Here is a 24,355-nt window from a genome sequence, read left to right on the forward strand (position 1 = left end):
TGCTGCTGCTGCTACCGGAGAGTCGGAGGCTCCAATGGCAGGTCTGTGGACGGTGGCACCGGGAGCCCGCGGCTCCCTGGAGGGAGACCGCTTTTCAGGGCTCCTGCAACGGCGACTTCTCCCGCCCGAGTTGCGGGGTTGAAGAGCTCCTGGAGCGGGGCCTTTACAGCACCACCCCGCGAGGCTTGGAATGGCCTCGGGATTCTGCGAGCGCACGCCGGGGACTCTAACACCAAGACCCGGTGTGCGACCTCGCATCACCCGGCGTGGCTTTAATGGCCGCGGGACAATCGCCATCGCCAGCCGGGGGCTTTGACTTTGACTCTGACATCGTGGGGGGGGAGAGTGCAGTGGAGAGATAAGTGTTTTTGGCCTTCCATCACAATGATGTGATGGATGTTTATGTAAATTATGTTGTGTTGTTGTGTCTTGGGTCTATTTGTTTGTAATGTATGGCTGCAGAAACGGCATTTCGTTTGGACCTCAAGGGGTCCAAATGACAATTAAAATGTATCTTATCTTGTGGCTGAGGCCAGGCCTGGAGCAGATGGGAGAGGCTTTAAGAGGGATAGATTTTTAAGCCCCTGTCCCACTTAGGAAACCCGAACAGAATCCTCTGGAGACTTTGGGCCCAACCCAAGGTTTCCGTGCAGTTCCCGGAGGTTTTTATCAGTCTCCCTACCTGCTTCGACTATCTGCAACCTCCGGCAACCACTTGCAACCTCCGGGAACCGCACGGAAACCTTGGATGGGGCGCAAAGTCTCCAGAGGTTTCCGTTCAGGTTTCCTAAGTGGGACAGGGGCATTAGTTTTGAGATACAGCGTGGAAACTGGACCCTCAGCCCACTGAGTCCACTATGGCCAATGATCATCCCGAACCTACACACTAAGGGCAATTTACAAAACCCAATTAACTTACAAACCTGCACGTCTTTGATATGTGCGAGGAGCACCGGGATGATGTACAAATTCCTACAGACAGCACCCATAGTTAAGATCGAACCCGGGTGGCTGGTACTGCAAGGCAACAACACTACAGCTGTGCCACTGTACTGCCCCAATATCTTGGGACCTGGGATTAAATCCGTTAGGTAAATGGGTGTATGTGTGACCCTAATGGAAGGAAGGATTAGTGTATTGGAGGTGAGAAGAGCAGGTAAAAGGATTGGACATAAGTCAGGGACTTGCCTAAGTGAGGACACATACGGTGCTCCCGGGAATTCCCAACAACATTCTCTAAAAAAAACAGTTGAGTATCTCTCTCGATGCTTAATAAGGAGTATTGGAATGTGATGTGCATCTTATGGGGAAAATGTTTCAGGCAAGAGTACATAGAACATCGAACATTACAGCATAAGAACAGGCTCTTCGGTCTACAAGACTGTCTTGAAATTGATGCTTTGCCTGCACATAATCCATATCCCTCCATTCCCTGCAAATCCATGTGCCTATCCAAAAGTTTGTTTAGTTTTGTTTAGTTTAATTCAGAGATGCTGCATGGAAACAGGCCTTTTGGCTCACCAAGTCTGCGACGACCAGCCAGCGATCTCCCATACACTAGTTCTATCCGACACACTAGAGACAACTCACAGAGGCCAAATAACCTACAAACCTGTACATTTGGAGTGTGGGAGGAAACTGGAGCACCCGGAGAAAACCCACGCAGTCACAGGGAGAAGGTACAAATTCCACACACACACAGACAGCACCTGTAGCCAGGATAGAACCTGGGCCTCTGGTGCTGTGAGGTAGCAACTCTTCTGCTGTGCCACTGTGAGGCCTCTAAAATGCCGAACAAGACCCGTTTTGTCATCACAATTCACGTTATGGAGCTTTTATATAAGTTGGGCCACGCAATCAAAGTTATGGGCAACTAATGGGAGCCAAATTAAGAAGAACTATTAAGAAAAAGCTTAAATGTGGGAATGGAAACATTAAGCACAGAGTGAGTATGATTAAGACATGAGAACATGCAGGAGTTAGCTACAGGCTAAGCTCTACTGTATTGAAATAAGATTAGACAGATGATATGTGGTGTTATGACTGACCTCTGTTATACCCGAGATATGAGATTCATTTGTCACTGGTGTGGAAAGAGACAAACACTCCACATTCAAGTACGTTATCCTTCAGGGTGACCTGTGCATATCTATCAATGCAATATAAGTGGCTCAGACTTGAAAGACAAAGTTTGTTGTTACAAATCCCTGTCATTTAAATATTGATTTTACAGTGGCACTAGGCAGACAAGCAATTCTTGGCTGTGAACATTGAAGCTTAAGCTGAATGGGTCTGGGATTGAGATAGACCTTGGGTCTGATAGTCATTCAGAGGGCGGTCGGGAGTCAAGCACATTGCTGTGGCTCTGAGTGGAGACAGGGGGGAAGTTTCTCTCCCTAAAGGATATTTACAACAATCCATTTGTTTTATGGCCACCATTATTGCAACCAGCTTTTTAAGTCCAGATTTATTTTATTACCCAGATGCTGTGATAAGGCTTGAACTCGTGTCTACAGATTATTATTCTGGACTCTAGACTAATAATAATAATAATAATAAATTTTATTTATGGGCGCCTTTCAAGAGTCTCAAAGACACCTTACAAAAATTTAGCAGGTAGAGGAAAAACATGTAAGGGGAATGAAATAAAGAGTAGAGACATGACTAGTACTCAAAGTAAATACAGAATTCAATACAAAACACAGTATGAGACAATTAATGCACAGATGAAAAGGGATGGCACGTGGGGCTAAGGATAGGCAGAGGTGAAGAGATGGGTCTTAAGGCGGGACTGGAAGATGATGAGGGACACGGAATTGCGGATCAGTTGGGGGAGGGAGTTCCAGAGCCTGGGAGCTGCCCTGGAGAAGGCTCTGTCCCCAAAACTGCGGAGGTTGGACTTGTGGATGGAGAGGAGACCGGCTGATGTGGATCTGAGGGACCGTGAGGGTTGGTAGGGGGAGAGGAGGTCAGTGAGGGGGGGGGGGGGGGGGGGGGGGGGGGGGGGGGGCAGGGGAGGGGAGACTAAGCGTTCAGCAACACAATTCCTGCACTTCCAAATAGAGCCAATAGTTATACATCGTTGAAACAGGCCCTTCGGCCCAACATGCCCATGCCGACCAACATGCCCCATCTTCACTAGTCCCACCTGCTGCATTTGGCCCATATCCCTCTAAATCTATCCTATCCATGTACCTGTCCAAATGCCTTTTAAATGTTATGTCATAAGGAATAGCAGTAGAATTAGGCCATTCAGCCCATCAAGTCTACTCTGCCATTCAATCAAGGCTGATCTATCTCTCCCTCCTAACCCCATTCTTCTGCCTTCTCTCCATAACCTCTGACTCCCGTACTAATCAAGAATCTACCTATCTCTGCCTTAAAAATATCCACTGACGGCCTCCACAGCCTTCTGTGGCAAAGAATTCCACAGATTCACCACCTTCTGACTAAAGAAATGTCTCCTCATCTTCTTAAAAGATCCTTTAATTCTGAGGTTATGTCCTCTAGTCTTGACGTCCACTCTATCCAAGCCTTTCACTATTCTGTGATAGTACCTGCCTCAACTACCTTCTCCGGCAGCTTGCTGTATAAACCCACCACCCTTTGTGTAAAAATGGTACCGATCAGGTTCCTATTAAATCCCCCCCCCCCCCCCCGCCCCTCCGTGCTGTATCTTACAATTCTATTCAATCAATACATTACATACACTGTTCAGAGGTCAGCAATTTTAGCCAGTTCTCCATTGACTAGGTCTGGAAATATTTTTATTGGCAAATATTCCAACATTTGATTGCAAACATCCATAACGCATATCTTAGATATCTTAGGATATAGTTGTCACTACCAAGGTCAGCATTTAATGTCCATCTCTAAACAGCCTTGTGTTGGAAAGAACTACAGATGGTGGCTTACACCAAATGTAGACACAAAATGCTGGAGTAACTCAGTGGGACGTGGAGCATCTCTGGATAGAAGGAATGGATGATGTTTCGGGACGATACCCTTCTTCAGAGTTGAATTATGTATTATTTCAGAATGTAAAATGTGGATCTGGAATTATAGTTCAAAGTAAGAATGGCATTTTTCTTCCCAAGTGAACAGAATGCACTTTTAGCTCATTTATGTCTCTTTGCCACCATTGTTGCAGTGGATTAAACAACTTCCAGCTGTACTTAATGCTATTGACTGAATGTACATTCCCCTACTATCTTTGAACCCATGGTTCCATATCCACAGTCCAATCCTCCAGGTCCCGACCCAAAACGTCATACATCCTTTTTCTACAAAGATGCAGCCAATATCATGTTGAATTACTCCAGCATGTTGTGTCTACCTCTAGGTTGTTAGTCAAGTACCTACGGTGTCATTATAAATCATTCAGTTACTTTCTGTATAATCTGCCTGGTTTGGCTGATGTTCCAGATGGAATCAAATATCCAAATATGTCAGTGCACAAACAAGGAACTGTAACTGTTGGTTCACAAAAAAAACAAAGTGCTGGACTAGGCACTGGATGGGTCAGGCAGCATCTCTGGAGAACATGGCTCGGTGACTTTCCAGTTAGCTTAGCTGATAATTTTGGGGTTGTAAATACAAGGAACTTCAGATTTTGGTTTACAAAAAAAAGTCACAATCTGCTGGAGTAACTTGGTAGGTCAGGCAGCATCTCTGGAAAACATGGAGAGGCAACTTGACCTGTTGAATTACTGCAGCATTTTGTGATCTCTTTTTGGTGTTTTTTATCCTCATTTGGTGCCCATGTTTGCCCAGATGAGCACAAATAGAAACCTGGATAAATGATAATGCACTACTAGGAGAGCACAGTGGTGTTGCTGCAATAAGTTGCTGCCTTGCAGCGTCAGACACCTGAGTTTGATCCTGATTATGGGTGCTGTCTGTATGGAGTTTGTACGCATTCCCTGTGACCACGTTGATTTTCTCCAGGTGCTCTGGTTTCCTCCCATATTCCAAAGATGTGCTGGTTTGTAGGTTAGATGGACACAAAGTACTGGAGTAACGCATCGAGTCAGGCAAGTCTAAAGCGCACACTGGCCTTTATCATGTCAATAAGTTATTGGAGCAGAATTAGGCCATTCTGTTTCCACGCTGTATCTCTAAACTAAACTAAACTGAGTGCAGGACTCCAACCAACTTTAAGTATATATAAGTTTGTGGATTTTGTTCGTATCGTGAAGTCCATTCATGCTGAGAATCCCCCAAAAAAGACATTAAATGCAAGTGAAGCAGGAGATGCTGATCTGCTTGTTCACGATGATTCCATTGTATAAATACGTAAATGTTTATCTGACTGCATTGCACCATTTTTAAATCAAAATGGTATTCATTAAAGTTTCATGTATCTAAAATAAACATGACCTGCTGAGTGATGGGGAAAAAAACAGAACAGATACCTTGTTGAGAAAAATATCTGACATACTCTTGCTAACTTCTAAATCTTCTCTGCTGGTGAACTGTCATTCACTCTTAATTGTGCACTGTGGGTGCGGAGTTAATGATTGTACATCACACATTGATTAACAAGGAAATTGGTTTGTTTTTTTCAATTGCATCCTTTTGAACGTATGGGGAAGGTTCTGACTTCAGACAAAGTGTCATCTGTCCATCCGTTCAGCAGTCACCCCTTGGGCTGTTGACGGCAACTGCACAGAAACTAATGGATGTGAACGAGGCAGATCTCTGAGATGGTCGTGTGGCAGTGGGGGGGGATTGGGAGAGGAGTGTGCGTGTGATGGGGCCGGCCGTTGTGCGGATGCAGCGGTGATGAAGAGTCAGGATGTATCTGCTTCTACTGGAGTGATCACTTCGAATGACGTCTCGTGTCGAGTGATTCTGAAAATAGTCTCCTTCCCCATCGGATATGCGTCAGTCCGATAGCTTCTGTTGGAAAACTCAGCTGCAGCAAGTCTAGATTCAGTGGTGCACTCTTTGTATGGGGAGAGAAGAGCATAACATCTCTCGCCAGCACTGGGCTTTGCTTAATCCAGCAACACCGCACCCTGATCCATCAGTTTATCCTAACCTTGTCAACTCTCTTGCTCTCAAACATTCCTCATAACCTCCATCATGTTGATCTGATTTAATTGACCTGTCCTAAGGTCTTGCAAAGCAGCTCGGTTTAAAAGTATATGAGAAAAGATAGAACATGAGGGTTAGGGTTTACAAAGTTACCTAATAACGATTTTGTTTTTCACCATCCAAATTAAGTCTCAATTAAAGTAAATATTCTGATTTTTCAATAGATAATAGGTGCAGGAGTAGGCCATTTGGCCCTTTGAGCCAGCACTGCCATTCAATGTGATCATGGCTGATCATCCCCAATCAGTACCCCGTTCCTGCCTTCTCCCCCTATCACTTGACTACGCAATCTTTAAGAGCTTCATCTAACTCTCTCTTGAATGCATCCAGTGAATCTGCCTCCACTGCCTTCTGAGGCAGAGAATTCTACAGATTCACATCTCTCTGGGTGAAAATGTTTTTCCTCATCTCCGTTCTAAATGGCCTACCCCTTATTCTTAAACTGTGGTCCCTGGTTCTGGACTCCCCAACATCGGGAACATGTTTCCTGCATAGCGTGTCCAATCCCTCAATAATCTTATAGGTTTCAATAAGATCCCCTCTCATCCTTTAAATTCCAGTGTATACAAGCCCAGTCGCTCCATTCTTTTAACATATGACAGTCCAGCCATCCCGGGAATTAACCTTGTGAACTTAAGCTGCACTCCCTCAATAGTAAGAATGTCCTTCCTCAAATTCCGAGACCAAAACTGCACACAACACTCCAGGTGTGGTCTCACCAGGACCCTGTACAACTGCAGAAGGACCTCTTTGCTGTTATATTCAACTCCTTTTGTAATGAAGGCCAACATGCCATTAGCTTTCTTCTCTGTCTGCTGTACCTGCATGCTTACTTTCAGTGATGTATGTACAAAGGCACCCAGGTCTCATTGTACTTCCCCTTTTCCCAATTTGACACCATTCAGATAATAATCTGCCTTCCTGTTCTTGCCACAAAGTGGATAACCTCACATTTATCCACATTAAACTGCATCTGCCATGCATCTGCCCACTCACCCAACCTGTCCAAGTCTCCCTGCATCCTCATAGCATCCTCCTCACAGTTCACACTGCCACCCAGCTTTGTGTCATCTGCAAATTTGCCAATGTTACTTTTATTCCCTTCATCTAAGTTCACTTTTGCAATCTTATAATCTTCAACAATCACAAACCCCTGTATTCTCCATCAAAAAGACAAATCTACCCACCATTGTCCCAATCTGACATCATGCTGCCTTGGTAATGTAGCCCAACACAATCAAGGGCCTTTCCCACCCTGTCATTCTTTCTTCTCCTTGCTCCGTTGGGCAAAATGCACGGATGCTTGAAAGCACGCACCACCAGATTCAGAAACAACTTCTTCACATCTACAATCAGACTGCGGCCCACCGAGTCAACGCCGACCAACGATCCACGTACATAGCACTATCCTACACACTAAGGACAATTTCCAATTTACACCAAAGCCAATTAACCTATAAACCTGTACATCTTTGGAGTGTGGAATGAAATCGGTGTACCCGGAGAAAACCCACGTGGTCACAAACAAGAGCGTACAAACTCCATACAGACAGCACCTGTTGTCAGGATCAAACCGGATCTTTGGTGCTATAAAGCAGGAGCTCTACCGCTGCGCCACCATGCTGCTGTGTGTTTGTACGCACTCGCGCGCGGGTGCATGCTTGTGTTCGTGTGCATCTGCACGTGAGTGTGTTCTAAAAATCATCTCCATTGTCCAGTCCCCACCTGCTATAATTGAAAATACTAAAAAAAAAGTTGTCCATTTAATATGCATGCTCCTCCTTTCACCAGCCCATCAATTCTAATTCAATTTTAATAAGCGGTACTGTCTGACTCAGTCAATAACCTGTGACATGTGACTTATTTCACCTTGACAGCTGCCTGCTGTGGTTTTTCACTAAGCGCTCTCTTCGCATGCCATGCTAAATTATTCCTTCAATTTGCGATGTCATGCAAAATATATTTACTGCACATCATGCTGTCAAATCACTAGGGTTCCACAATTTTCAGATGAAAAATGACACTTCCAAGTGATGTCCTTTTTTGTCAGACCTCCCAATCCTTCATTCATTCCTTGTGTCAAGTCATTCCTGTGTCTCTGGTTTCATTTGCAAGGTCCGAACCTTGGTGCGGCACGGTGGTGCATTGGTAGAGTTGCTTCTTTACATCGCCAGAGACCCGGGTTCCATCCTGACCACTGTCTATACGGAGTTTTACGTTTTCCCAGTGACCTTTGGGCCCTCCGGTCTCCTCCCAAACTCCAAAGACGAACAAGTTTGTGGGTTAATTGGCTTTGGTAAAAACTGTAAATTGTCCCTCGTGTGTAGTGTGTGCTTGTATAACGGAGATTGCTGGTTGACGTGCACTGGGTGGGCCGAAGCGCCTGTTTCTGTGCTGTATCTCTAAACTAAACTAAACTAAACTACAGCTGGAGGTTTTCTTGTAAAATGTAGCACAGTGGTGTAAGTGGTAAATGATTGGTCCCCTAATCCAATGGTTTGCATGAATGATCTTCAGTCATGAGTCATATCCCATTTTAACAGCTGGGGCATTAAATTGAATAAATTATGTAATCTAGGATTATTAAATTAGCCATCATCTTTGTGATTATCAATCCACCAAATTGTGGTTTAAAATTTGTACGTCACGAATATCCTTTAAGGAAGAAAGGAAGTGCTGTAGACATAAGGAACTGCAAATTTTGGTTTACAAACAAAAAGGCACAAAGTGCTGGAGTATCTCAATGGGTCATGCAGCATATCTGAAGAACATTCATAGGTGACATTTCGAGTCAGGACCCTTCTTCTGGAAGACCGCTGTTGATTTTACATATTCCTCTAACTCCAGCCCTAGTTATGGTTGATTCTCACTGATGTGAGGTGTTTCATGTTGGTATGTCAAACCAGAGCAGGACTTACACAGTAAATGGTAGACCTCTGGAGAGTACATTTTTAAAAAGAAAGATCAAGGAGTACAGGTGCTTGGTACCTTTAAAGCAGTGAGTCAGGTGGACAATATGATGAAGAAGGTGTGAGAAGGAACGGCAGAGGCTGGTTTAAACCAAAGATACACACAAAAAGCTGGAGTAACTCAGTAGGACAGGCAGATCTCTGGAGATAAGGAATGGGCGATGTTTCGGGTCGAGACCCTTCTTCAGACTGAAGAAGGTTCTCAACGCGAAACATCACCCATTCCTTCTTTCCAGAGATGCTGCCTGTCTCGCTGAGTTACTCCAGCTTTTTGTGTCTATTAGGAAGAATGTCATTAAGTTGAAAATATGCAAACAAAAATCACAAAGATTTTAGCTGGACTTGTGGCCTTGACAATTGATTAGCTTATATTAGCTTAGAGACTCTGTGCGGAAACAGGAACCTCTGCCCATCCATGCCGAACAGCGATCTCTCTATATGATAGTTCTATCCTGGACACTAGGGACAATTTATGGAAGGCAATTAACCTACAAACCTGCACATCTTTGGAATAAGGGGGGAAACCGGAGCACCCAGAGATAACCCACGCAATCACAGGGAGGATGTACAAACTTCGTACAGATGCATCTATAGTCAGGATCGAACTCGGGGCTCTGACGCTGTAAGGCAGCAATTCTACCACTGCGCCACTGTGCTGCAGCTATAGGGAGAGTTTTGACAGTCTGGGGACTTTTTTCTTTGGAGCACAGGAGGCTGAGAGATAACATTATTCAGGTGTACAATATCATGAGGGGCATTGAGAAAAAAATAATGTTCAGTCTTCTTCAATCAAGGTTGAAGATTATAAAACTAGAGGGCATAGACTTAAGAGGGGAGGGGAAATATTTAAGAAGGACATCGAGGGCATCTTTTTTCACTCGGAAGGTAGTCTGTATCTGGAATGTGCTGCCAGAGAAAACTGCAGAAGCAGATAGAATTATGACTTTTACAAGATATTTGAACAGATATATGGATATGAAGAGCGGAGCAAATCTGGGCCAAATGGGACTAGCCCAAAGGACTAGTTGGGGTGGAAGGACAGTTTCCATGCTGAATAGCTGTCTAACAGGATTCATGTAAAACTATGTTCTTGACGGTTGGCTTGGTGCTGTTTGGCTGAAGGGCCTGTGCCCATGTTGTATCTCGATGTGACTCTAATGGCCAATCATGAGAATGTGAAGCCAATCATGTTCAGCCAGGAGTGCCAACTGAGTAATCCATCTCCTGCTGTCTTCTCCTGAGGTCCCACCATCTTCGATGCCAGTCTTCAGCCTATTTGATTCATTCAACATGGTACTAAGAACTGGATGAGAACACAGTTTAGAACAAGGAATACAGGATAGGACAACATCCTGCAAATAATTTAGTTTAGTTGAGAGATACAGCACAGAAACAGGCCTTTCGGCCCATCGAGTCTGCTCCGTACAGCAATCCCCGCATACTAGCACTAACTAGCGACATTTTTACAATTTTACCAAAGCCCGTTAACTTATAAACCTGTATGTCTTTGGAATGATGGAGGAAATCAGAAAACCCCTCTTGTCACAGGGAGAACATGCACACTCCGTACAGACATCAGCCATGGTCTGGATTGAACCTGGGTCTCAGGCACTGCAAGTCAGCAACTGCGCCACCGTTCCACCCGAAAATTCATTTACATTTCAGAATTAGCTGGACCTCCAGCAAAGTTGTTCTGGGCAGATGCCAATGTGCGATATTGCCTAAGTATGTCACAATAACATACGAAACAGGAGCAAGTGTAGATTATTCAACCATTCACTCTTTCTCAGTTGAGATGAAGAGGCAAGAGTGCTTATTGCCACATGACCCAAAATAGAACAATGACAATTTTACTTGGAGCAGCACAACGTGTAGGTATGTTACAAAGCCTACCTGAATCGTGGCTGAGAATCTGCCCCAGGCCGTGTGCGCGATTTTGGCGCTGTTTAGAGGGGGTGGGTTTAAAACGCGATTTTTACTAGGCTGTTGCAATCGAAAATGTTCAGCCTAGTAAATCATTAACGAAAAATCGCTGAAAGACCCCGTCGCAAAAGGTATTATTAGTTTTTATGGCCTTGTATAATAGTTATAGTAGTTTAAAAACCACTCTCTAAACCCGCGACCTCTCGCAGCCCCAGGGTTTTATAAAGCAAACAATTAAAGGTATGTACCTTATTTTTACATTAAAAGGGGCTTCTTAAGAACCCTGTATATAAAGTTTTCTATAGTGAGTAGCTCATTTTGGGCTCTTTATATCCCGCAGTATTTTTCTGGGCATTTGAGGGCACAAATCCACTGCAATGTGAACGTTCTAAACCAGCGCGTTCACAGGAACCCACTAGAAAGCCGATTTAAAATGGACTTTAATTTACAGCAATTGAACACTAAATTCCTTCCATTTGGCCTATAAATTAATGTAAATGAGATTTAAAAATCATGTTTTATTGTGAATTATTTATGAATATTATTTGGACACTTGGGCTATTTAAAAACGTTAATCATTTATTAAGAAATGGAGAGATGTTTAGATCTAGTAATTGAAGTTTGAAATTAGCTACAATTGGGTAACTAACTAATTATATGTTTTAATTTCAGGTCATCCAAGTTAGATTATTTTATGTTTGTTTCAGAATGGTTCAATCTACGATAACTGAAAATTTCATTCAGTTCTCTTAATTTTTAAGAAGGTTATGGGCTTTTGACAGCACGCGATCACAGCTTTTTTGTTATGTCCATAGAAAATCAATAGGGAACAAGATGCTAATTTCCGAGTATGAAAATGGCCATAACTTTTTAAATACTTGAGATATGAAAGTGAATTAGGTGTCAAATTAAACTTATTTTTATGCTTTATCTGATGGGATAAATTACAGACTTGATTTTTAAATCACAAAATTTTGTAACATTGCTACAACGTATACATAAACATGTGTACTCTGGAAAACACATAATAAACAAAAAAAAATAGTGTGTATTCTTTCTTATTTTGCATTATTATTGTACTCAAGAGAAAGAGAAGGGGAGAAAACAATAATAATGCAAAATAAAAAAGAATGCCCCAAGTCTATATAGTTTGGAGCCTATTTGGAGGTTGGAGCATTTACTAGCCTGATGGTTAACGGGAAGAAGCTGCCCCTGAAACTTACAGTTTTCAGCCTCCAGCCTCCTGTACCTTATTCCCGATGGCAGAAGTGAAATGGGAGCGTGACCAGGGTGGTGTGGGTCTCTAATGATGCTGGCTGCCTTTTTAAGGCAGCGACTCTGTAGATCCCTTTGATGGTGGGGAGTTCAGTACCCGTGATGAACTGGGCAGTGTGGTTACCACTTTTTGCAATCTTCTTTGTTCCTGGACGCCTGAGTTCAAGTCTCAAACCTGAAACACGAACTATTTTCACTTTCCGCAGATGATGCCTGACCTGTTGAGTTTTCTGCATCTTTTTTGGGTTTGTGGTTCAATTGCCCCAAAACACACTTACAGGCCAGCAGGCAGTTATGTCACCTTTGTCTTCCCCACAGGGTACTAAGTGAGCATCTCGGGGAGAAGGAGGTGGAACTATCGTTGTTATTTGACTGGGTGAAGGAGACAGACTTGGGAAATTACACCTGCATTTTGGAGAATCGGATTGGACGCACACAGACCAGCATTCTTCTCCAGAGAAAAGGTAAATGTCAGCAAGGTGGTGTGCCTTGACATAACAATTTATTTCCTTGGGATTTTTGTTCCTGTACGTTGACCACAACTCGATCTGAAACAGAGCATCAGCAATAGGTGACGTTTCGGGTCGGAACCCGCAGTTTTTAGCTTTAGTTTTAGAGATACAGCGCGGAAACAGGCCCTTCGGCCCACTGCATCCGTGCTGACCAGTGATCCATGTACAATAACACTTTCCATACACATTAGGGACAATTTACAATCTTTTCCAAAGTCAATTAACCTACAAACCTGTACGTATTTGGAGTGTGGGAGGAAACCAGAGCACCCGGAGAAAACCCACGTGGGCACGGGGAGAACATGCAAACTCTGTACAGACAGCACCTGTAGTCAGGATCAAACCCAGGTCTCGGGCACTGGAAGGCTGCGATTCTACCACAACGCCACTGTGCCGCCCTTATTTGAGCCTTCCTCAGACTCAAAACAGGAACCCCAACCCGAAACATCACCTATCCATGTTCTCCAGAGGTGTTGCTTGACCCGATCAGTTACTCCAGCACTTTATGTCTATCTTATGTCAATCTAAAGCCGGCAACTGCAGTTCCTTTTTATTACAGAAAATATCAGGCCTTAGTATGTTGTTAGTTTACAGTTCATTGCCTTGACTTGACAAGTCATGGAATCGTACAGCACAGAAACAGGCCCTTCAGCCCAACTCGTCCATGCCGACCAAGATGCCCCATATGAGTCCACGTTTAACCCATATCACTCAAAAACCTTCCTATGCTGTTATGTTTAAATGTTAATATAATATCTGCCTCAACTGCCTCCTCTGGCAGCTAGTGCCATATGTCAATTACTCTCTGTGTGAAAATGTATCCTTCAGATTGCCCCTCTCACCTTAAGCCTATACCATCCGCTTCTTCATTCCCCTACCCTGGGTAAAAGACAATGCATTCACCCTATCTATTCCCCCTCATGATTTTATGTACCTCTATAAGATCACTCCTCGACCTCCTGTGCTCACGGAATACAATCTAGCCTACCCAACCTCCATGGATGATGATCAGCCATGATCACAGTGAATGGCGGTACTGGCCAGAAGGGCCGAATGGCCTACTCCTGCACCTATTGTCCATTGTCTATAGCTCAGGCCCTCAGCTCAGTCCTGGCAACATCCTTTGCAAATCCTCTCTGCACTCTTTCTATCTATTTTGGCTGCGGGGAGTGATTGGCCAAACGTATTGTTTTCTCTGAAGCGACAGTGGATGTGGGGAGACCTAATAGAATGATATAACATTATGAGAGATAGACAGCCGGAACCTTTCTCTAGGGCGAAAATGTCAAAGACTAGAGGGCAAATCTTTAAGGTGAGATAGAGAAAGTTTAAAGGAGATGGGATAGGTTTTGTATACATTTTGTCTCTACACAAAGAGTGGTGGGTGCCTAGAGGGGTGGAGGCCGATACCATAGTGCATTTAAGAGTTTTCTGGATATACACATGAATATGGATGTGGATCACGTGCAGGCAGAGGAGATTAGTTTAACTTGGCATCATGTTCGGCACAGACATTGTGGGCCGAAGGGCCTGTTCCTGTGCTGTACTGCTCTCATCCATAGGACTTTAATCTCCCGGCTGCGAGCTTTCGGCAAAATTGTCCAGTCCTGCATCCTCCGAGATATTTGCATGCATCCAGTTTTGCTCCCTGGAGGTGTGTCCCTGATCTTATCCTCCAGTATTCTGCTTGAACTGCAATCTCCTGCGTAAAAGTCACTGAAGCCTTCTGTGAAGGAAGGAACTACTGATGCTGATTTACACCAGAGAGAGACACAAAATGCTGGAGTAACTCAGTGGGTCAGGCAGCATGACTGGAGAAAAGGAATAGATTACATTTCGGGTCGGAAGAAAGGTTTTGACCTGAAACGTCACCTTTTCCTTTTCTCCAGATATAGTGCCCGACCCATTGAGTTATTGAAGTCCTCGGTTCCTTTAAAACCTACCTCTTTTTCCAAGCTTCTGTTCATCTTACCCCACATCTCTGTATATGGCCAGATGTTTGTTAAAGCTCTTGCAAGGCGCCTTGTCAATATTTACAACATTGGAGGCATCACCTAATTAGAAAATGTGGTTGCTATCGTATTAGTAAAGCCAGGAACTAGTTCTACCTGAAGCAGAGTGTGTATGGAGCGCCCTCTGCTGTCTATTGCTGTGCTCGAAAAAACATCTCACCATTCCCTTGGGTTAAAAAAACAACTAGTTTAATTTTAATATATTTGAAATAATTTAACATATTTGCTGTAAATTTACACAGCACTTCGGTACTGTGATCCAATGGATGTGTCATAAATATTCCAGTGTATTTGCTCTGTTTGTTGAATCAAGGAAATAATGGACATGCAGTCTGACTGCAAGGTATGGTGACAATCCCATATCCTTCTTTTCCAAAAATGTAATGTTGAATCGTTTTTTAGAAAAAAAGTATGAATATTTCTTGTGATCGGTTTCATATCCATGATATTTTTCTTTAATTTTATTATTCAAATTTTACTAGTGGCGCTTAACAAATCCATTAATAGTTTAGTTTCGTTTATTAGTTTAGTTTGTTATTGTCACGTGTACTGAGGTACAATGAAAAGCTTTTTGTTGCATGTTATCCAGTCAAGGAAAAGAATACACATGAAATCTATCAAGCCATCCTTAGTGCACAGATAATGGATAAAAGGTACAACATTTTGTGCAAACGTTGAAGTCTGATTAAAGATATGTAAGAAGGAACTGTAACTGCTAGTTTACACCGAAGGTAGTGGTGAATCTCTGGAACTCTCTGCCACAGAGGGTATTCAAGACCAGTTCATTGGCTATATTTAAGAAGGAGTTAGATGTGGCCCTTGTGGGGATCAGAGGGTATGGAGAGAAGGCAGGTACGGGATACTGAGTTGGATGATCAGCCATGATCATATTGAATGGCGGTGCAGGCTCGAAGGGCCGAATGGCCTACTCCTGCACCTAATTTCTATGTTTCTATGTTTCTATGTAGACACAAAATGTTGGATTAAATCAGCGGGTCAGGCAGCATCTCTGGAGATATTTTGGTTCGAATCTCCTCATCTGACTGGGAGTCAGGGAGGGGGGAACTAGAGGTATGGGAAGGTACAGAACAAAGCAGAGCCTGCATCAATGATTCAGGGAAGCTGGAGCCCACAATGGTCCATTGTTGGCTGGGGATGAGGAGATAACGAAGGAATACAAATGGTGAAATTACCTAGAGGACTAGGGTGGGTAAGGGATGGAGAGAGAGGGAATGCAAGTGTTACGTGAAATTAGAGAAATCAATAAAGATAGTTCTAATGTCTCCCATGAGGTAAATGGGAGGTCAGGACCACACTCAGGCTGATGAGGGGACTGTAATAAATACAATAAGCTCAACTTTGACGATAATCCTTCAGCATTTAAAAAAAAAGATTTGTGTTCCTAATTGCCTCATAAAATGGAATTTAAAATTAACGCCACAGTTTTTGTCTTAAATTAAAACGGTCTGCAGGTTGAGCTCATGGAAACAAAATGGGTGGTGATGGAATACTCAGTTCTTCAGAGTATCAATAAGTGGGTCAAATCCATCATTTATTTTTCCACGCTTTGGTGTCTAATCGTGCTGTAATGCTCGAAGGTAGCTGGTAGGAACACAAACATGACAAATTGGCGTGCTTGTAACTCTAATGGGCTTGAGATTTATGAACAGTGTGGATCATTAGGAGATGGGTTTGTCAACGTGTTACAGAAGCAGAGAACGTGGGGTCTGATGTATTTTCCATTAACGCTGTACTCTACAGAAAGTAGCAGTGGGGGAGAGGTACGCGGCAATATCGAGCTGTATTGTGAAGGACACAAGATTGCTGTGCCTGTGTGTAGAAACCACTGAAATGCAGGTATCAGCCATCCAATGCAACTAAAAAGATTAATAGAAAGTACACCTTCATAAGGGCAGCACAGTGGCGCAGCAGTAGAGCTGCTGTCTCACAGCACCACTTTTGACTGACATAGAAACATAGAAACATAGAAAATAGGTGCAGGAGTAGGCCATTCGGCCCTTCGAGCCTGCACCGTCATTCAATATGATCATGGCTGATCATCCAACTCAGTATCCTGTACCTGCCTTCTCTCCATACCGCATGATCCCTTTAGCCACAAGGGCCACATCTAACTCTGTCTTAAATATAGTCAATGATAGCTACCTTCTGTGGCAGAGAGTTCCAGAGATTCACCACTCTGTGAAAAATGTTTTTCTCATCTCGGTCCTAAACGATTTCCCCATTATCCTTAAACTATGACCCCTTGTCCTGGACTTCCCCAACATTGGGAACAATCTTCCTGCATCTAGCCTGTCCAACCCCTTAAGAATTTTGTAAGTTTCTATAAGATCCCCCCTCAATCTTCGGGTGCTGTCTGTACAGAGTTTGTAGGTTCTCTCTGTGACCACTTGGGTTTCCTCCAGGTGCTCTTCTTCAGAATCAGGGGAGAGGGAACCTAGAGGACCCTCTAGTTTCCCTCTCACCTGAGTCTCCGTCTGAACAAGGGTCTCGACCCTACACTTCACCCATTCCTTTTCTCCAGAGATGCTGCCTAACCCTCTGAATTACTCCAGCATTTTGTGTCTATTTACACTGTGCAGTTCCAAGTTTAGGTGAGGCAGACTCCAATGGGATGGGAGGATGGTTTGCATTTGCCAACATTTGGAAGGTTAAAGGGACAGTATGAACAAAGTTTCAAGGTTTTCCTCCAGGGTTGATGCAGCTGGTAGAACTGCTGCCTGACAGTACCAGAGACCTGGGTTCGAACCTCGGGTGCTGCCTGTATGTGGAGTTTGCACGTTTCCCCTATGACTGCTCCGGTTTCCTTCCACATCCCAAAGGCGTGCGAGTTTGTAGATTAATTGTACTCTATAAATTGCCCCTTGTGTGTTGGGAGTGGATGAGAAAGTGGGATAACATAGAGCCAGTCTGAATGGGTGATGGATAGTCAGCATGGACTTGATGGGCCGAAAGGCTTGTTTCCACGTTATATCTCTAAATTAAACTGGTTTAATAAAATAAACTTCTGATCTAGATGCAGTGTGGGAATATTTCACCACAAGGACCACATTCAGTCACATGGTTTAGAGGAATATGGGGAAAATGCGGGCAAATGGGTCAAGTCTAGGCGGAATGACCCACTGAGTTCCTCCATCACTTTGTGTCATTTTGTGTAAACCAGCATCTGCAGTTCCTAGTTTCTACTCTATTACAAATTGGCCATGTTGGGAGATGCATGGATGAGGGCAGATGCTCACAGATATAAAGCACATCACGTTTTACGTGACCCCTCATCTACAATTTTCAACCCCCCTCCCTCCCAGCTTAGCCCACTGTCCACTTTAACCCATTGAGTGGCTTAACCTATTAGTTCAGTTTAGTTTTGAGAAACAGCGCGGCAACAGGCCGACCACGATAATTCGTACACTACTTCTATCCTAGACACTAGGGACAATTTACAGAAGCCAATTAACCTACAAACCCGCACGCCTTTAGAGTGTGGGAGGAAACCAGAGCACTCGGAGAAATCCCACGTAGTCCCAGGGAGAATGTACAAACTCCATAAAGACAGCACCCGTAGTCAGGATAGGACCTGGGTGTCTGGTGCTGTAATGCAGCAACTCTACTGCTGCACCACTGTGGTGCCCTTATTATCCCTTTGCACTATGATGCCATTCTCATTGAGTGAAAGAAACCTAGATAGGTTAAACTGGTGAATAGGAAACGCATGATTGTGAAGGGCAGAAAGGTCTCTTGTGAATGATGATGATTAATGTATCAGGGCAGTGCATCACAGAGTCTATAGCTGTTCATCTTATGGGTTAATTGTAAATATGCTTTACACCTATTTTTGATGGCAGGATGCCCTTATCAGTAAGGGCAGGAAAGAGATGTGGTACCTTGGGGCACTAGAATGCCTGTATATGCTGTTGCATTAACATTGTCAATACTATTATATTTACAATGGTCCAACCCAGAGGTAATATTTCAAATGTGCAGGAAGAAACTACAGATGTAGTCAGTCTGAAGAAGGGTCTTGACCTGAAATGTCACCAATTCCTTCTCTCCAGAAATGCTGCCTGTCCCGCAGAGTTACTCCAGCATTTAATGTTGATTATAAATAACATGGTTATAGGTTGGATAGATGCAGGAAACCCGGGATCGATCCCGACTACTGGTGCTGCCTGTTCAGAGTTTGTGCGTTCTCCCCGTGACCTGCGTGGGTTTTCTCTGAGATCTTCGGTTTCCTCCCACCCTCCAAAAGTTTGTAGGTTAATTGGCTTGGAAAATGTAAACCTAATGGGTGTAGGATGGTGTTACTATGCGGGGATCGCTGGTCGGCGCGGACCCGGTGGGCCAAAGAACCTGTTTCCGCACTGTATCTCTAAACTAAACTATCTCTAAACTAAACACAGTGGATTATGATCTTGTATTGTTTCTTCATGTATCAGGATGAACTGAATTGTCCCTTTATGATACTCAGAGAGAGCATCAAGGAAGATAATATAAACCTGACAATCAGTGCCAGACATTTTGGGAGATAAACTAGAAAATGCTTTTTCACGGAAGGTTCAGTAGCCGCTGTCTGAATGATTATTTTACCTTAAAATTTAGAGATATGTTTTCACTGGATAAAGAAATAAAAGGGTAGGGAGACAAGTCAAGGGGATGCAATTATTTTGCAGATCAAAACACCAAGTGCTGGAGGAACTCAGCAGGTCAGCCAGCAGCTGGGGACTACTGTGGTACAGCCTGACCCATTGAGTTGCTCCAGCACTTTGTGTTTCCCCTCGGGATTGCAGCAGCTGAAGTTCTTTCTCTGTCTATTATGCTGATCAGCTGTAATACAATTTAGTAGTGAAGAGGAGAAGAGGGCACATCAAAGGCAAGCATATTATTGATGCGAGCAAGCCAGACTTGGACATTTCTCAAAGATAGATGTTAAGTGCTGGAGTAACTCAGTGGGTCAGGCACTATCTCGGGAGAAAAAAGATGAGTGATGTTTTGGGTTGGGAGGCTTCTTCAGACTGAAAATATAGGGTGTAGTGGTGGGGAGGGGGGGGGGGAGGGGGGGGGGGGGGGAGGGAGGGGGAGGAGGGGGGGGGGAGGAAGTAGGGGAGGGGTGAAGAGCTGAAGGGTATAAAAGACCAGGACCGATCAGGGCCAGCCACAAATGACCTCAGGCTCGGCAGTTGCTTGGTAGGCCCATTGTTGGTCCAAGAGAAACAATATGGAGAATTGTGGAACTGGTTAACAACTGGGGTGGAAGAAGAGAGAGCAAAAAGTGAAGGGGGAGTATGAGATGGTTACTTAAAATTAGAGAATTCAACTTTCATACCGCTGGGGTGTAAGCAACCCAAGTGAAATATGAGGTGCTGCTCCACCAATTTGCATATGGCCTCATCCTGGTAATGGAGGAGGTCCACGACAGAAAGTTCAGTGTCGGAATGGGAATGGGAGTTGAAATGGTTGGCAACCGGGGGATCAGGTGGACCCAGCATGCATTTATCTCATCCCCATTTACCTCAGATCTCTTGATTAGTCACCCCCTTTCCCCCCTGAGCTTTGCCTGACCTTGCACCTATCTCTCCACCCCCTCCATCCACCTGCATTCTGACACAAATTGCACCTCACCAATCCTCTAGCTTCACAATTTACATCTCCAACCCTCTTGTCTCACATGTGTGTGTGTTCCTTTCTTAGCTTTTGTCCAATCAACTGCCTAGCAAACCCTCCCTTGGCAGTGTTCACCTATAACCTGCCATCTTGTGTCCTGCCCCTCCACTCTTTTAGTTTTCTTTCTCTCAACACCTGCAACCAGTCTAAAGAAGGATCCCGACCCGAAACGTCATCTACCCTTGTATTCCAGGGATGTTGCCTGACCCACTGAGTTAGTCCCACATCCACTCCACCAGGGCATGGTATGGTGGCGCAGCAGTAGAGTTGCTGCATTACAGCGCCAGAGGCTCCGGTTTGATCCTGACTATGGTTGCTGTCTGTACAGAGTTTAAACATTCTCCATGTGACTGCGTGGGTTTCTCCAGGTGCCCCAGTTTCCTCCCACACGCCAAAGATGTGCAGGTTTGTAGGTTAATTAGCCTCTGTAAATAGTCCAATGTGCCCAGGACAGAACTAGTATATGGGGTGATCGCTGGTCAGCATGAACTCGGTGGGCTGAAGGGCCTGTTTCCATGCTCTATCTCTAAACTAAACTTCAGCAGGCATGTTGTGATAAATTTGAAAGACTGCATTATCACGCAACAAAGATCCTTCACTCACTAAGAAAGATGTCCTCTTTTGCACACAATTTAAATGCCTTTGTCTGAAGTGCATTTGAATAACTCAGAATCTCTTAAAGAAAAGGCTCTGTTTATTTTGCAAAATATTATAAGCATTTGCACTATAGTTTCAAACAAATTGTTAACAGCATGATGTTGCAGAATGAATGGCACACAATGGCAGTTCCTCAATAAAAAACAACTCAAGTGCACTATGTTAATTGGTAAGCTATCGTTCTGGCCGCTTTTCAGCTTTCCTTCCAATAATGTTCACTCAAGATAAGAGATCAGGCCATTACAATGGAGTGCTTGATGTCTAACAGGAGCAGTAAAGCATAGCTTTTGCAGATGGATGTGTGACATCCATTATAGTTATAGATGTAGCCCAGTGCATTACGCAGACCATCCTCCCCACCATTAACGTGTCACAGTGACTCAGTGGTAAAGTTGCTGCCTTACAGAGCCAGAGACCCAGATTGAATCATGACTACGGGTGCTGTCTGTACTGAGAGGCGATATGCAGAGTACTGCCCTGTCGACTACAAAATTCAGGAGGTTCAGAAGGAGTTTGCACATTCTCCCTCTGATCACATGGGTTTTCTCTGGTGCTCCGGTTTCCTCCTATGTTCCAAAGACTTAAGGGCCTGTCCCACTTGGGCGTTATCTTCGCGTCATTTACACCACATCATTACACATCATCGTGACACGCGCTTGGTACGCGGTGAGATGTGGTGACGTAGGCAGCGACGCGCGGTAGTGCGCGGCGCCCCAGGATCTTGGGATTCTCAAAATCCTCGCATGCCACCTGCGTGACGCGCAAATTACGCCCAAGTGGGACAGGCCCTTTACAGGACTGACTCCTGTAATTGGCTTCTGTGAATTGTCCCTGGTGTGTAGAATAAACTAGACTACGGGTGACCGTTGGTTGGCACGGACTCGGTGGACCGAAGAACCTATCTCTACACGGTATCTCTAAAGCGAAAACTAAAATGATGAGTCATGCAGTCAGAGTGGAAACAGACTTTTCAGCCCAATGCCCAAAACGACCAACATGTCCTATCCACATTAGTCCCACTCGCCAATGCTTGGACCATAATCCTCTAACCCTATCCTATCCATGTACCTGTCTAAATATTTCTTAAATGTTGTGATAGCACCTGCCTCAACTACCTCCTCCGGCAGCTCGTTCCATGCACCCACCTTCAACCTATGTCCTCTGGTTTTCGATTTCCCTACTCTGGGCAAGAGACTGGGTGTTTACCCGATATGTTCCTCGCATGATTTTGTACAACTCTATAAGATCCCTCATCCTCCTGTGCTCCAAGGAATAGAGTCCTAGCCTTGCCAACCTCTCTCTACAGCTCAGGCACTCAAGTCATGGCAACAATCTCGTAAATCTTCACTGTGCCTTCTAGTCATAGATTAACATGACACATTACAACCACTTCAGCCCAACTTATCCATGTCAACCAGGTTAACCGGGCTAGTCCCATTTGCCATTGCCTGGCCTAAATCCCTCCAAACTTACCTATCCATTTACCTGTCCAAATGTGTATTGCCTGTCTTAATTGTATGCACTAACAACACTTCAGGCAGCTTGTCCATAGCCTCACCACCCTCAAAAATGTTTGCCCCTCAGGTCCCTTTTAAATTATTCCCCTCTCACCTTAAAGCTATGCTCCATAGCTTTGGACTTCTCAATTCTGGGGAAAGGACAGGGGCTTTCCCTTTATCAATGCCCCTCTGATTTTATAAACCTCTATAAGATCACATTTCAGCCTCCTGTTTTTTTATTACACACAGAGATTGGTTGGTGCCTGGAATGAGCTGCCTGTGGTGATGGTGGAGACAGGTACGATAGTGGCATTGAAGAGGCTTTTTGATAGGCACATCGATATGCAGGAAATGGTGGGATATGGATCAAGTGCAGGTCGTGATTAGTTGAACTTGGCTTCATGTTTGGCATGGACATTGTGGGCTGAAGGGCCTTTTCCTGTACTGTTCTGTTCCAAGTGATCACAGACTATGAGGGACACAGCACCAAGCCCTGTGGCTCACTACTCATTACACTCATTACATTTCAATCTGATGAGCAAAAGATTAATAAGAACATAGTACAGCACAGGAACTGACCCTTTGGCCCACGTCTGTGTCGAACATGATGCCAAGTTAAACTGATCTGATCTGCCAGTTGGTGATCTATGTCCCTCTATTCCCTACATATCCACATGCCTATCCAAAAGCCTCTTGAATCCCACTATCGTGACATTTCATAAAAATCATTGATCACACACTCAAACCAGTTTAAAAGCTTTCAGAAGAGATTACTATGCAGAAGATGTCTACAGAAGAATACAGAGCATAATGGGAAGGAGACTATATTCTAAATAGTCATTAACATTTGTACTGTTGGGCAATATGGAAGCCGAGACAATCTATGTTGTAAATATGTATGAGTACATCAAATACTAAACATGTCATACAGAACAATAAAATATCAACAAGACATTGGTCGGACCTGTTAAGATCATGAGTGGGTGGCACAGTGGCGTAGTGTGGCACAATGGCGCAGCGGTAGAATGCTGCCTCACGGTGCCAGAGAGCCGGGTTCAATCGTGAGTGTTGTCTGTGAAGAGTTTTTACGTACTCTCTGTGACCGCATGGGTTCACCAGTTTCCTCCCGCACTCCAAGTGTGTAGGATAGTGTTAATGGTCGGCATCGTTTTTTTGGGCCGAAGGGCCTGTTTCCGCAATGAGTCTTAAAGTCTCATGTCAACATAGAACAGTGGAAGAGTACAACAAAACAAAATGTGTGCCGAACATGATGACAAGTTATACTGATCTCATCTGCCCCGTACATGATCAATATCCCTCTATTCCCTGCACTCCCATGTGCCTATCTAAAAGCCTTTGAAACACCACTATCATGTCTGCCTCCACCCCTGGCAATACATTCCAGGCACCCACCACTCTCTGTATTAAAAAAATTACCCGGCATATCGGAAATATCATTAAAAAATTAAATTAAAGGCACAACACTTTGAAATGTCTTTCAATCCAGACATAAAAAATAAGTATATTATGGATTTGAATGATTGTTAGCAGTAATTTCAAACTTGTGCACACCTCATAAAACAAAACGGCAGTTTGGAGACTTTTTATAACAAGAATATTTTATAAATGCCTCAAGTTTTCATCAGCTCAGTGATTCGCAGAATTATGTTGGAGAGGAGAGCAGCTTGTGGTGTTGTAAGGAATCTCTGGTGTATACTTTAGACTTTAGAGAT

The 24,355-nt window shown here is 44.1% G+C and overlaps 1 protein-coding gene across 1 annotated transcript in view; it reads left to right on the forward strand.

Annotated features, from left to right (window-relative positions):
• il1rapl2 (interleukin 1 receptor accessory protein-like 2) overlaps positions 1-24,355 on the forward strand; it is an 841,694-nt gene that overhangs the window by 760,570 nt on the left and 56,769 nt on the right. The window contains exon 8 of the mRNA XM_055644012.1: positions 12,585-12,730. Coding sequence (XP_055499987.1) covers positions 12,585-12,730 — 146 coding nt within the window. The remainder of the gene's footprint in view (positions 1-12,584; positions 12,731-24,355) is intronic.

Source organism: Leucoraja erinacea, chromosome 12 (genome assembly GCF_028641065.1).
Source record: "Leucoraja erinacea ecotype New England chromosome 12, Leri_hhj_1, whole genome shotgun sequence".
NCBI lineage: Eukaryota > Metazoa > Chordata > Chondrichthyes > Rajiformes > Rajidae > Leucoraja > Leucoraja erinaceus.